At 37.5% G+C, this 15248-nt stretch overlaps 1 protein-coding gene across 1 annotated transcript; it reads right to left on the bottom strand.

The window, feature by feature from the left end:
• Positions 1–1086: 1086 nt before the first annotated feature.
• Positions 1087–14873, bottom strand: LOC139947859 (metal-response element-binding transcription factor 2-like). Its single transcript, XM_071945678.1, has 15 exons — positions 14792–14873; positions 13542–14032; positions 12814–12895; positions 12181–12276; positions 11717–11820; positions 11031–11061; positions 10301–10341; positions 9712–9788; positions 9173–9225; positions 8712–8754; positions 8320–8512; positions 7727–7794; positions 7332–7505; positions 6818–6938; positions 1087–5394 (listed from the first exon to the last, which is right to left on the bottom strand). The coding sequence occupies exons 2-15, from the start codon at positions 13962–13964 to the stop codon at positions 4819–4821; spliced, it is 2082 nt and encodes a 693-aa protein (XP_071801779.1). The 5' UTR covers positions 13965–14032; positions 14792–14873; the 3' UTR covers positions 1087–4818.
• Between the last annotated feature and the right edge of the window lie 375 nt (positions 14874–15248).

The following is a 15248-nucleotide window of genomic DNA, read 5'->3' as shown; positions in this document are numbered from 1 at the left end:
ACAGGTCATTGTACAATGGACACGAGATTATAAAAGGATTTAATGAAATTACTATTTCTGTTGGAGTTGTTTTATATTAAGCGGCAAGTTAATTGGCTTTTTGTTTTTATAGTTTAAAGGGGTCTGTGTTCTTTTTGTTATTGGACACATTACACACTGTCCACAGATTTACATTAAACTTGCACAGTTTAAAGATAAAGCTCCCATTAAAATATTACTTGCTGAGGTGCTGCAGTTTTTAAGAAATGAGTAAAACAATGTCACAGAAATAATTTGTCTTACGTCTCAGGAGACGAACGTTATATTAGCATTAACAACGTATTTACCAGTACTGGTATTTAAATACTTTATAGGCATTGCATGGTGAGGTATCAATGTATATTTGGTTTGCGGTAACACCATGTGTGTATCTACTTGTCAGGTAGTTTGTTCTTAGAGAACTGTCTTGCTATATTCTACTGCCGCGGAGTAGATAATCGGGGGTACAGGAGACTTCTCAGTTCTGAAAAGAACTGTCCTACTTTTAACTATTACCAGGGCGGATGGTATAGAAAATAGACTGGACTACTACTTTAGCTTATAGGATCGTAATTAACTGTACTGCCGCGGAGTCAGTTCTAAATTGGTCTCAACGTTTCGACTAGGTTGCTCTAGTCATCGTCAGGAGACTTTTAGTTCTTATATTGCTGTTTATCAAAGACATTTTCTAAGCATTATTTTCTGATTAACAGCTTTTTGAAATTTAGCCCTGGTGTTTCTGGCAGTGGCTGCTGAATGCGCATTGAGTACCTTACTTGTAAGACTATATTATAACAACAGCATACTTTTGTTTTTAAATAATCCGAAAGTCTGTGACTAGTTAGACTTGACTCAAGTCCGTTCTCGTGAGAGGTCCCCAAGCACTTCGCGCCATCTACACTGCTAGCAAACAGTCCGTAGCATAGCATCACAAATCAAGTTTTCTGGCGATGGCACGGGAATGGGACTTGAGTCAAGTCTAGGGACTTAGAAATAGTAGTCAAAGGCAAGTGCCCGTTTTAATTCATAATGACTGTATACAAGGTGATTTACGACATAGATCTGTAATGCACATTTCTTTTAATGTATGATTTTTCTTCTCATTCTTATATTACAATATTACAGTGTATTTTGTCCTATTAAACAGAAAAACAATTAAAGAACAATTTTCGAATACTAATATCAGAAATGTTGAAGTAAAGTTTGACCATCACCAATCGAACACTATTCATAAAAAATAACAGATTATACAAATGTACAAAAAATTGTTTGGGCGTAGAGTAAAAATATGTCTTTTTCTTAAAGGAACCGGAATGCATAATACTTGGTCAGAATCCCCTTATACTGGGTTGTAACTTGTGTGATATGTGGTACTTCGCGAAAGGGGACCTGCCTATTTATTTCAAGCCCGTTTGGTCCATTGAGTTTAAAAATGCAATGAGAATCGACTTGCTGCAGATCAATTTTTTAAAGGCACTGGACACTGTTGGTAATTACTAAAGATCTATTGTTGGCGTAAAAACTTACTAATAAAGAGCAATGGAGAGCTCTTGAAAGTTTAAAAACTTGTGAGAAACGGCTCCCTTCTTGAGAGAGAGGCAGTGTCTCACTCAAATCTTAAAAGACTTTAAGGGAAGGTACACGTTTGGTAGTTGTCAAAGACCAGTCTTCTCACTTGGTGTATCCCATCATAACCATAAAATAACAAGCCTGTGAAAATTTGGGCTCAATTGGTCATCAAAGTTGCGAGAAAATGATGAAACATTAAAAACACCCTTGTTGGACGAATTTGTGTGCTTTCAGATAAGAATAAAAGACTTCTAGCTAGAAGTCTTTTATTATTTTAGTGAGAAATTACCTGTTTTTCAAAAACTACGTTACTTCAGAGGGAGTTGTTTCCCACAATGGTTTATACTATCAACAGTTCCCCAATGCTTGTTACCAAGTCAGTTTATAAGTTAATATTTTTTAAGTTAATAGTAATTATCAACCGTGTACCTTCCCTTTATAAGGCCTGAATCCCTTAATTAGGCATCTGAAAACACACAAATCTGTGCAACAAGGGTGGGTTTTTTCCATTCATTGTTCTCTTGCAACTTTGATGGCCAATTGAGTCAAATTTTCAAAGATTTGTCATATTATGCATTTGTTGGAATACATCAATTGAGAATACTGAGGTGGATTTCACACAAAGTTAGGACTAGTCTTATCTCGAGTTAGGACCAGTTACTTGTCCTAACTTAGGACTATCCATGCAAGTTGTATATCTCCTAGGACTAGTCCTAAGTTAGGACTGGCCCTAACTCTGTGAAATCGAACCCTGGTCTTTGACAATTACCAAAGGTGTCCAGTGCCTTTAAACTCACGTGCTGCTGCAATTACAAAACTGACAACATAACAACACAACGGTCAGAAGGGAGAAGTTATGTAGAATGAAATGAAACAAATTAACATAATTAATTGCTTGCACCAGTGCATAAAGAGATTGTACATATTTTTTGTTACCAGGGGTGAGGACCACTGCTGACTAAAAAGTATGAATCTGGGATTCAGATAGTAAGAGGTTCATTCAAATAATGGCAGTTCAACCTTTTGATAACCCTTAGAGTTATAGATTCCAAGGAGCTTTTTATTGAGGTATCCTCAGTGCTAGAGAGGTAGATCAAAGAGCAGCAGCCGATTTCATGAAACGCTAGGATTAATCCTAACTGGAGTTAGGACGAGTAACCCGTCCTAACTTAGGATGGGTTCAATTCGTCCTACGTATTTCGATACGGAACTTAACCCGTCCTAAGTCATAAGATGAATCCTAAGTTAGAAAGAGTTTGGTGAAATCAACGGCAGGACTTATAAATTAATTTTGAATTTTTGTTTCACCAGGCAGACTTTAAGAAGTCTGAATTCAGATAAAAGTCTGAAATATGTCATCCCTGTTCACATAATATGAAATGTATTCTTCCCTCCATGGTTTGATCACAATAAATGGAATGGAATAACAAATAAATATAATTGGACATTGTAAACAAAATCAGGGGGCATACATTAATTATCAAACCTAAAAATAACATGTGGAATCTCCGGCGTTTCCAAGGACACAAACATTTTAGTTTTTGCTTTTCATTACATTTTAGGTTCACTCTTCAGGAGAAGTTGTAAATTGTGAAAGTGTAAAAAAAAACAAAAAAATATTTTTAATTGCCATCTCCTCCATTTTGCAAGTGACACCTTCGGAATGAAATAATTGCCAGGATTTTGCATATAACTTGAAGGGCCTTTGAACCCAATGAGTACTATTTAGGCCACATAAGACCCCAGCTTGATGTTTGAGCCACAAAAAAAAATAGAAAGATTTCATTAAAACAGGGACAGACCATGCTTTATTAAACCTTTTTTTAAGCTAATTAATAAAAACTTCACAGATTTCCGGAGGAAAAAACCCAAACCAACAAACAATTCAGATATGATTAAAAACATGCTTGAATTTGACAAAATATTTCAACCTGGCCACTGATCACTTTAAAACTATGTAGTAAATTACAGTATAAAGTGCATAGATAAATATCAATGTGTTGTGTTCTTGTGGATGCATATTCAAAAAAACTATTGACAAGTTTTTTAAATGTAGTAATGCCCTTCCTTTTGAATGTTGTTTGATGCAAGCAAAATGAGCCTATCCAAATCGGCAGTGAGAAATGCCATAGATTGTATTTTCTTTGGTTCTCTGCTATTAAGCAAATTTCTTGGTCAAGATTGTCTGTTTTACAGCAGTAATAGGGGAATTTATTTATGAATACAAAACAGTCAGATTATTAACAAAACAAATGAAGTGTTCGGTGTCCCAACAGTGCAACATCGTATCTCAGCACCTGAGGTTTTGTGCATACATTGAGGCATTTGGGCACTGGCAAACCCACATGAAACGTAAATTATATTTTAGGCAATACGACGATACTGTCGCACTGACAAAACATAGTATCAAGTTTAAAGAATGCTTAAAGAACTTTTCCAAAAGGATTTATACCATGGAAACGAATGGCACCAAACATCCTGAGACAAAATATCCATTTTGAAAAGAGAAAGAAAACAACACAAAAGCAAATTTTTAAGTGTGTACAGTGTATCATTGATAAGTCAAATTCATACTAAACAGACGTATGATGTAACAACATAATATAAATAATTCTTGCAGTTGGAACGTAGAAACATGAGGGTGTTTCATCCCTTTTGAAATGGTAGAACCTTCACAGATGGGTTAGACCAAAAAATGAAAAAAGCAAGCCTTTATGCTTCGTTTTTGAAAGGGAAAGGGCACCAATGCATTTTCTCCTTGTAAAAGGGCACCCTATGAGGATATTGTAAAACTTCTACTGAAGCATTTCAAGGGGCATGGAGGCAATCACCTTTATTGCCTCCGTGAAGAGGTTTACAGCAAGTGATTTGCCGGCATTGTGATTTGTGCCACCTCGGTCTACATTTCTGATCAATTTCCCCAATCTGTAGTAATCTTGAACTGTAATAAAACGCTGAATAGTCAACAAGAAACCTGTAAACTGAAGTTGTTCTCGGGGTGAACTCCGTTTTTTTTTTGCATAACGACAATCACGTTCATTGCCTCTGTGAAGTATCAGGCCTGAAAGAGGTTTACGACAAGTGATTTGTCGACATTGTAACTTGTGCCCTACAGTTCAACTGTAATAAAACGCAGAATTTTCAACAAGAAATCTGTAAACCAAAGTTGTTCTCGGGGTGAACTCCAATAAGTTTTTTGCATAAAGGTTTGTGTTCCTTTTAAGGAGTTTCTCAAGGTGTTACTCCCTCCCACTGAACAAGATACTGCACCTTGCCATCTGACGTAACTCTCTTCCCCAAGACTTGGTAATTCTCCCCACATGCCAGCCGTCCCTCTGCACCGTGGTAAGTTGACAGTGACCTCTTAAGCTCCGACATGGACACCGCTCCATTCAGACGCGTCAAGAGTTTCCCAGTGTCCTCGGTCTTAGCAGTTTTTGTCTCTTTGGTCTTGGGGCTTTGGGGTCCATCCCCTTTCTCGCCGGTTTGGTGTTTTCTCTTCCGTTTCCAGCTCCCGTGTTTTCTATGCCTCTTCATTCCATCTCCGCTTTCCCCTCCACTGCTGGCTCCCATCGGGATCGTCGCCGCAGAATAATCCGACCCGGTATCCCCTGATATTGAAGAATGCTGACTGAAGCTTATTGGAATCGGAACGCCAGTGCTGTTGGTATAAACTGTCTCAAATGGCCGGATGGTGTCCAGGACAGACTGACCCTCTGATACTGGGGTGAGGTCAGTTAGCGGCATGCTAGTTCCAGAGTAGCCGACGTAGGACTGGTTGAGGCTGAATGAAGACTGTCGACTCCCCTGTTATAAATTACATAAAAAATCAACAGGATTACAAAACAACAAAATCAACAATGATGACAACAACAAAAACAATATACAAGCAAATAAACCCATAGTTGGCAGTCCACCGGTTGATTGGCAGCATATTGCACCACAGCACCTTGTAAACCATTACATGGCCCTATGTAAAAGCAGTAGGTCTCATAGTTCAAACGCAGTCTCGCATATCTTGCAGGAAAATACTGAATGTTAAAGCTCCTTGAGCATCACCGAGTGACGGATATGAACGCTATATAACAAGCAATTATTATTAAGCATGTTTAAAACAGTTTTACCTTTGTGGAAATCCTTGTATCAGTCAACGACGAATGACGATGCAGAGTGACTGAAGCATACTCAGTACTCAGAAACAAATTTTTATCTTTTTTTATCACACATGATCTGCTCAAGTGAAACAACATTGCACATCCAGGGGCAAGTGTCATTGCCAACAACAAAAAAGTCAGAAACCAGAATCAAGTCTAAACCAGTTGAGAAGATATGATGGAATGATGGCATTCCAAGTTTTGATAACGGGGGTTTCGATTTCACAGACTTAGGAACAGTGTACTAGAGGTGTATAAATCACTCAACACATTCAAGAACAGTTTAAAAACTCATTTTCATAGAGAAGCTTTTTCTTATTTTGTTTTTTTGCTACTTTCATTGTTTGTTGTTCTTTTGTAGCGTAGCGTCATGAGCGCAGCTTGCGGCGGGTACCGGCGCTTTATTAAGTGTCCATTATTATTACTATTATAAATCAAAGAGCAGGGTTTCTTTTTTTATCTTGAGTCAAAAAAACAACAGCTGATTACTCCTCACCCGGGTGACTTAGGCAAAGTATTCCTTCGGTTTTTGGAACCGTTTCATTGTTGTAATCCTATGTAAATGTATGTGTGGACTATAAAACTAACTGAAAAGTTCATTTGAAAAGGTGGTCGTGTTTTGAGATATCGCCAAAAGTCCACGCAGAAATAACAACCCCTAATAGGAATATACGATCTGAGAACCATTGCGCGGTAACGCTTCTTAAAGAGAAATTTTTGAGGATACAAAGTGGTTTCTTTTACTTCTAAGTGAAATGTTTCTATAAATATCCAACGCTGCTTAATTCTTACCACTCAAGTTTTTATTGCCATTCATTTTCAGAGTCATTACTAACTGTATACAGATCCTTTAAAAAGTCTGAAGTCAGATAAAATTTCTCTTCGTTGCATGTCACACTTTTTTGTGCATATTTACCAGAGAATTTGTGAGACAAAACTGATAAGGAACCAGGATGTGATCTTTGGTTTAAAAAGCCTCTCTGCACTCTGGGTGTTCCATGTGGTTTAAAAACGAGGAAATCACACCCCTGGACAAGAGGGGGGATAAAAACTTAGGAATCAAAAGAACTATTTACCGTTCTGATGGCATTCTCTAGCATCTTCCTGGCAGTCTTACTCCTTCTTTCAAGTTCTGCTGGAGATTCAGCCACGTTCTTCCTCTCCCTCTTAGTGGGTTTCAGAGGAACCGGTGAGTTGCTAAAGGAAACAGTAGAAGAAGCTTTAATTTCGTTGGATGCTTTTGCTGTGATTTTTTGTATTTTTATGTTCTTTGGTGCTTATGGAACAAATATAGAACAAAAATAGGAAAAAAGCTTTTTAAGTTGTAACGTAATATGCCTGTGATATTTTTTCACAGGACTCGGGGGAAGTACTGAGTATACAGTGCTAACACACACTGGTGTATGGGTAAAAAAAAACACAATTAATATTATATATCCCCGATGCAAATTTAACATCCATTACAGTTGTAACGTAGTTCTTAGAAAAAGTTTGGATCAGTCAACGAAAACGCTGCATGGGAATGATTTTTAAAAAACACATTTTCAAAATCTACATTAGTATGATTTTCAAAAACAGTTTCAAACATACCTTTCAAAAGGCACAAAGGTCACGACCTTCCGACCTGTCATCTTGAGGTCATTCATGACATCATCAGTGATCTGACCAATGGCAGGTAGGATGATTGTCGGTGGAGCTGGAGGCTTTCTTATCCTTAGTCCCCAGATGTTTTGTTTCTTCTTCACTTCTTTGCCGCATGCAAATCTAGTTCAAGTGAATCCAGGTATTTATGTATTGAATTCACACAAGATTTTACAGACAAATTAAAAAAAAAAAACAGGGTAAAAAGGAGAAAATTTGCTCTTTAGGTGAAGTTTGCGATAGCACCATGTGTAAATATCTTTTGAGTAGTTTTGGTTCTAAAAAAGAACAGGTGGTTGACAACTCTTGAGAATATTACAGATTATTTTATAGATTTCTCTTACTTCACTTTTGAGCTGTGTAATGCTTCAAGAAGAGGCTCTTGCTTTTCAGATCGTGTTGTAGCACCAAGCTAGGGAAAAACATCACACAAATAAATAGGTCACACTAATATTATTGATAATGGTTATAAACAAGTAGATGCTGCAAGCTTTGGCCTACTTCTGGGGCCAATTTCATAGAGCTGCTTAAGCAAAAAATTTGCTTAAGCATGAAAATAGGTCGCTTATTTTACACATGTTCCTGGCCCAAATTTCATGCCATATACATTGCTTGTGACTGGTATTAAGCTGTTGTTCACTTAGCATAACAATTGAGTGGAGTCTTAGTCAGTAATCTGATTTTACGAAGCAAGATTTTTTTTGCTTAAGCAAAAATTAAGCAGCTCTATGAAATTGGGCCCTGGTCACCCAAAGAGGTCAAAGTAAAGGTCATATCCTGATATGAAATTCTCCAATGTAGTATGTTAACATAGTATCCCAATTTCTAAACACAAAACTAAATTTTCTGTTTTATGTTATTTCTGACTGACATTTTCAGTGACAAATTTGTACTAAAATGATTCTCTTAAGGGTGTTGAAGTTCACAGCATACTTACATGTGAGACTTGTAGATTGTACCACTGTTCAGTCAAATAGGGCATAATTTCCTCTTCAAAGTCGTAGTACTTCTTCCGATGTAGTAGAGTTAAGTTGTATAGAACAAGCTGGGCAAGATCTTGCCATTTCAAAGCTAATCTTTTTAAATACTCCGGCCCTGAATTGCACACTGAACAAACAAAGATATAAAACCTACAAAAAAAAGGAAATAACAAAATAAGGTTCATTGTAAAAAATATATATAATAAAAAGAAATTCCTATAATTTCTGAAAAGGTGTATGATTATTTGGCAACACAGACTCCAAAATGGAACAGCTCCCTTTTTTAAAAAGGTGAACCTGAGAGTTTGAACACCATCAATTTCATAAAATAAGTGTAATAATATCTTACCCATCTCCATACAGCATAGGCATCTCAAGACACTGTACACAAGCTGCAATCAAAACCATAAATAGAAATAACAAAATGAATAACAGTAAAAAGTGAGAGCCAAGATCATAAACTTACATTTTGATGCACAGACAGGGCTGCCTCTTGAGTTCTCCGTGGCCATTTCCCCCAAAACTAAACACGCAACTAGACAGCCAAATGGCAGTTTGGGATCTGATCATAAATTTGTTGTGCCTAGCTACATTTTGTGCTTAAAAAGCCCTGTTAAATTGGTCCCTAAAGAGTGACAAAATTTTCTTAATTCTTACTTCATGTACTCATTGTAAGTGTGACAAGATACTTTGGCTGGTAACCTTATTCTGGTAAGCATAATTTTATTGTGCTTAGCTCCTTTTGTGCTTAACTTAAGCAGCTCTATGAAATTGGGCCCTAAAGAGTGAAGACATTTTCTGAGTTCTTACCCTCGTGAAACCACTGTAGACATCTGCAACACCTCAGCATCTTTAAGTACCACCTACACCAAACAAGGAAACCATTTGTGTAAGCGACTGTGTTATTTTTATTAATTTTGGTTTTTACCCATACATCGATGTGTGTTAGCACTGTATACTCAGTACTTTCCCGAGTCCTGTGAAAAAAATATCACAGGCAATTTACTCAGGTGGGATTCGAACCCACGACCTATGTGTTATTTTTATCAATTGTACAATTAACAGTACGTAAATAAGGTTAGAGAAACTTAGTTCAGATTTTATTTAAGCTTGGTTTCACAGAAGTTATAACTAGGTTCGGCCTTCGGACCACTGGGGTGTGTTTTGACGGTCATAACCCAAAACTGTTTCTGTCATTTGCCTGTGATTAAACAAAGGCAAACTCAACCAAAACGGTTATGGTTATGGCCACAAAAAAACGTAACCCTGTTTAAAAAAAAATACTAAATGTACATTGATAATTGATTAAAATTTATTGATTAAGAAATTGATAAATCAATAATACTTACTCCCCGGGTCCTCCACAGTAGCAGTAACACTGCTCAGTGTTGGTCTTATGAGCTGCATCCCAGTGTAGAGCACTTGGCTGAAGAAAAAATATAAAAAAATAAAAATAAATAAAAATAAAAAAATGAATTTTGTTTTATTTGAATTTCATGTATGAACTTATCCTCAAGCAAACTTAAATCCTTGATTAAGAATTGGTCGACCCATAGCAACAAGAAAAGTTATATAAATCAATGTTGAACAGCCGGTATCACATCCTAGGTATTGGGCTGTTCTAACCCTGTGTATTGCGCTGTTTTAAGCTTACGTAAACGTACAGCTGGTCCGACACCGAGATGCACCAAGATGCGCTTGAAGTTTATTTGAAGATAAATTGGATATGGGACACATCAAAATAATTGTCCGTACGGTATTTTACTTGCGCTTGTTTGTTAACTAATAACATTATGGGTTCCTGCTAACATGTAGGAATTATTTAAACTCAGTTAAATCTGCTTGTTTTATGCCAAATGCTCAGAATGAAAAAGAGTTTCCACGGATGACCATAGTGTTATAAAAAAAAAATGGTGCAATGAAATGATAGTGACTTACTTTGTATGGTAGAGACTGTTTCATTTCTTGAAAAACTTTTGCTGCAAAGTGAAAAACACAAAACAAAAAGCATGTTGTAAAGTTCCACTCATTATAGATAAATGGTAAATAGTTTTGAGTCGAAATTTCAACTTGAGAGATTATTAACATGATGTACTCAAAAGAATTCATGTTCATTAAACACATGTCTATCATTCTGATGAGGTTTATAGAGATACTATGTACATAAATCTCTCTCAATGGGGCAGAGACAAACCCGTGATTTCGAAGCGCAGATTCTTTTCAAAACCACACCAACTTGTAGCTGTATGATGGTGTCTCTAAAAACATCACCAGGGCCCAATATCATAGCTCTGCTTTAGCGGGCGATTTTGTGCTTACTTTACAATTTCTATTTCATAGCGCTGCTAACCGTACACGAAAAGGCATGCTAACCTTCCGGTGTTATTACCGCAAGAAAATAAATGACGTCACAATGCAAATCCACGGTAAACACGCAATATGGCCGCCCAATTTTTCTGCTAACTTGTGAAATACGCTAAGGCTCAAGCATTTTTTTCTGCTACGGTAAGCACGCAAATTTGCTTACCGTTAAGCAGCGCTATGAAATTGGGCCCTGATTGTATCTCCACAGTGCACACGTTTGAATCCTACCCATGTACAATCACTAGATTGTTTCTCCACCATGTAAAGTTTCAAATCCTACTCATGTCTATCACTATTAACTTACCCACAGGTCCTTTCTTCGAAGCGCCTCCAACCTAGGTTGATTTAAAGACACAAAAAACAAGAACATAGGTAAGTAATAACTATCAGTTTTGTATAAAACAAATAGTTGATCAAAGGAGGTTTGCTGGAAAAGTTTCCGTATGGCGCCACCACTTTTTCATTCGATATGATATAATATAGTATCTAATTTACCTCAATGAGATATCCCTTTTTGTGAAAATGAGTGAAAAAGTGGTGGCGCCATACGGAAAGTTATCCGGTTTGCTTTTTAACTTTGAGACGTTTAAATGGAAATGTTCTCTTGTGACGCTTCCAAAAAGCTATTGTTCATGCAGCTTTAAACTTAAGTCCTACATGAATGACAATGTTGAAAGGAAAAGAACATAAGTATAGGGGCCAATCAAAAAAATGTAATAGTCCAACAACAACCTAACTAGCACTACTAGCTCGTGACTGGGGTGGTCCGGTTGGTATAAACTTATCTTTCCTCGCCTTCCACTGTTGGGACCCCTGTTCAAACTCAATTGCAGCCGAGTTGGGCCTACAGTCCAGTGTTAAGATTCAGTGTTGTGTTGGGACAACATGAAAGAGTGACTTAAGAGTGACTTAAAAGTACAAGTGAAGATTCACAGTGTTGGTTTGGGGCACAATAAAGGAGTGATTTGAAAGTACAAGTGAATATTTTACCTTGGCAGAGATGACAAAGACACACTGCCTACAGTGCCAGGATTCATCAGGGCAGAGAAGTTTATGACTATCGATGGTTGGTTGATGACACAACTGATGATACCCTACATTCAAACATAGATATGTATCAGTCCTTGAGTTTCAAAAGATACAAAAAGAACTTGCAATGGCCGGGCCTTTGCCTCAATGAGAGAGGACACTAGATGGCAGCAGACTTACCAGGATAATCCATTGTTCTTGGAAATGTGGGAAAGCAATGAAAAAGTACCTGCAGTACTTGAATTTGATGGAAAAATTCAAGCAGATGCAGGGATTGTAGCTAACAAAACTGACTGGATCAGAGTACAAATTAGAAAAACATTTCTACACAGTTCAACATATAATGTGGTTTTGTTTGAACAATTTGACTTTGGTCAAAAAAAGTGATCTTCAAAATACCCATCATGTTTGCTAAAAGGACTCACCTAAACCGCATCTATCGCAGATAACAATCTCATTGGGAGGTTCTGATTGGTCGCCTTCACAGACGCAGCAGATGATCTCACTATTTGGAACTCTACCTAAACATCAATACATAACAAAATACTTTGTAAATTGTTAACACAAATAATTGACGAATGAAAGTCAAAAGGCTTGTAGCTAATCTTGAAAACTTGCAACCGCTATATGGATAGAAACTGGTGCTACATGAGTATGTTCAATGATAGTGAACAAGCTACACTTAAACCGAGGGTGTTGTGTTCAAATCATGGATTGTACCCACAATGCTAGAATTGCACCCTTGCAGAGGCAGAGCCACCATTTTAAGAAGGGGTGCACTTCCGTTAGGAAAACAGATTGTCTATGGGATCCCTATTTTTACTAGACCAAAGGGGAGACCCAGACCCACAAGCCATGTTTTCATTCTTCGGACAAATCAGGCCAACTACCCAATTATGTAATGTGTTACACCCGAGAGGTAGGTAAAAGGGTTCACTACCAACAAACCACCCTTTTTTTTGTAATGTTACACCCAGGAGGTTTAGGGAAGTGGTTTAGGGAAGTGGTTTAGGGAGGGGGGATCCATCATCTTAAAGTTCCAAAAGGAAAACAAATACCTTTTTGTAGATGCTTAAATAGGACCCAGTGTTCAGAGCTGTCTTCAAAAATCACAAGACACTTTTTCTGGTGTGGGACCACCTGCAATTTCAAGGAAAGACAGAAATTATTTCTTCAAGATGAAATATCTATTTTTCAAATTAAATCTATAAAGACTAAACAGTTTAACTAGAGTGAGGCAAACTTCTCAAATTTCCTCTTCTTGCATGTATTTCCACACCAAATTGTTTTGATATGACAAGATTTATATCAGAGCTGTATGCTTCGTTTTTGAAAGGGCATTTTCTCTTTGGCAAAGGGCACCCTATGAGGAAATTGCAAATTTCTACCGGAGCATTTCAAGGGCACCAAGGCAATGACAAGGGGCAACGGAGGCAATTGCCTCCGTTGCCTCCGTGAAGTATCAGGCCTGTTATATGCCTGACCTTCTCATAAGCACTTGTTGTTTGGGCCTACTGGCTCAAATCTTTTTGTATCCTTCACTTTGGCAACGAAGGTTTTAAGACTGTAGTATTTTAAAAAGCACAAGTACAAATTTGAGTTATACAGAGTTGAATTGAGTTCAACTTGGGTTTGAAGCTGATGATTCTACAGTCTAACATAACACACAAATCTCAAACTGTTTAGGAGTAAAATAAGATTATTTACACAATTTGCTACAGCGACTTATTCTTGTAGTGACAAACAAGATGAAAGTTTTTTAAATACATGCAGATATTGGACTGACCTTTGACACGGTTCCAAGATAAAATAGACCATCATTCCATCTTGCCAGAACATCAAGCCCCTCCTTAAAATCACAGTCTTCTTCACCTGCATCCTCCTTCCATTCTGAGGGGCACCTCGTAGGCCTACCCCTAGACGCTACGGCTATCTTCTTCCCCAGTCGCATCGACACGTCTTGTTTCTTATCTTCCATCTTGTCGGAAGAACCCAAGTCTACCACATCAGGATGTGTATTCTTCTGATCCTCAGTTTTTAAGGAGGTGGCCAGTTGCTTGGTGGTGCAGTTGTTGTTATTCAGAATTGTTTTACAGTCCGAGAGGCTGGGGCCAGTACCTGGCGGCTGCAGGCTTCGGTCCAATACTGATGATAACGGGGAAAGTGTTTCTGATCTGAGTTGGTTTTTGTGAGAAGTTGGTTTCTCCATCGTTGATCATGAAGCCAATCAAACGCTGATGTAATGCTGATATTCACTGTCAATTGACACTGGGAAATCTGTAAGGAATGACACGTTGGCATATTGGTAAAGTGGGTAAAGTTAAACTTTAATTTCATAAACCATGAAACTTAGGTACGTTTAAAATAAAATAAATCGTTGAAATCCATTTCCAAATTGCTTTAAAAAAACACTTGTCAGACACATACGTACCACCATAATAACCAGCATCATTTGTGAATCTCATTTAGGAACCCATCATACCCGTATTTTGTTTGGGGTAAAATTAAGTTAAAAAAAAAAAAAAAAAGCTGTTGCTTTTGTTTACAATGACATTTTCAAATTTCTGAGCACTTGTAATTGTATTATTTTAAGTTGGTTATACAAAAATATGACAAAAACAAAACAAACTTTTTTAATAAGATAAATAAGAATTAAGATACTATTGTTGATTATCAAATCAATAATGTAAACAAGAATACTGTTTCTGATTATGATTAAAAAAAAACATCAGTCGGATCGTGGAGGTCGGATTTTGCATCTTTCCCCACAGTGAAAGAGTTTAGTCGGATCGCAGCACCATGCTTTATTTGGGAAAACAAATGTGTAACTAACACACAGTTCCGTGTCATGACACTAGGTGCAAGACTTCCGTACTGGCACGAAATGACTGCCGACCTCTCGCAATTTATGAAGAAATTCACAGTTTAAACCTTCTTCTGTCTCTAGATTCTACACCTCACTGGTCTCTATTTATTCTACAATATCTTATCTTGTGATCCTTAAGAGACAATGTGGTGTCTCAACGAAAAACTTACCAAATCAGGCAGAAATGTTACGTGATTATCCCCATCTTCCGGTTGTTTCCCGCGAAAATCCAAAAGCACACTGTGCAATCGGTGTGCGTATCCTAGAATCAACCGAACGAGGGCGCTCGTCAACTTACTATTATTCGCGCATCTCAAGCGAAGTAAAAACTTCTTGGCGCTTTTTGATAGTTCTTGCGGCCGAAAACGTTGTGGGAGTACTCGTTGGAGTACTTGCCAATCAATTAAATACCACACATTGCTTTACCTAGCGTTGTGTTTACTTGCACTTATTTTCTAAGCACAACTTTCCACCTGTTTCCAGAAGTGGACTTTGACATCCAGAAGTGGACTTTGCTGAGTACCAGTGCAGATGTAGACGTCGAACAAGACTTTCCTCTTTCAAGGGAAGCGCCGACACATCTGCCCTGGGAAAAAAACTTATAGATAGTACAAAGGAAATAATTGT

This window comes from Asterias amurensis, chromosome 15 (genome assembly GCF_032118995.1).
Source record: "Asterias amurensis chromosome 15, ASM3211899v1".
Classification (NCBI taxonomy): Eukaryota; Metazoa; Echinodermata; class Asteroidea; order Forcipulatida; family Asteriidae; genus Asterias; species Asterias amurensis.
The sequence above is the reverse complement of the archived record's forward strand: the minus strand, read 5'-3'. Positions and strand labels throughout refer to the sequence as shown.

What these genes read in the sequence shown, in the direction of transcription:
- LOC139947859 (XM_071945678.1), bottom strand. Translation starts at nt 13,964, where the DNA reads ATGGAGAAACCAACTTCTCACAAAAACCAACTCAGATCAGAAACACTT. An exon ending in TCTTTGTCATCTCTGCCAAG is followed by an intron (nt 11,062 to 11,716) that starts GTAAAATATTCA and finishes AAATCAACCTAG; the next exon opens with GTTGGAGGCGCTTCGAAGAA. An exon ending in TTCGAAGAAAGGACCTGTGG is followed by an intron (nt 10,342 to 11,030) that starts GTAAGTTAATAG and finishes TTCACTTTGCAG; the next exon opens with CAAAAGTTTTTCAAGAAATG.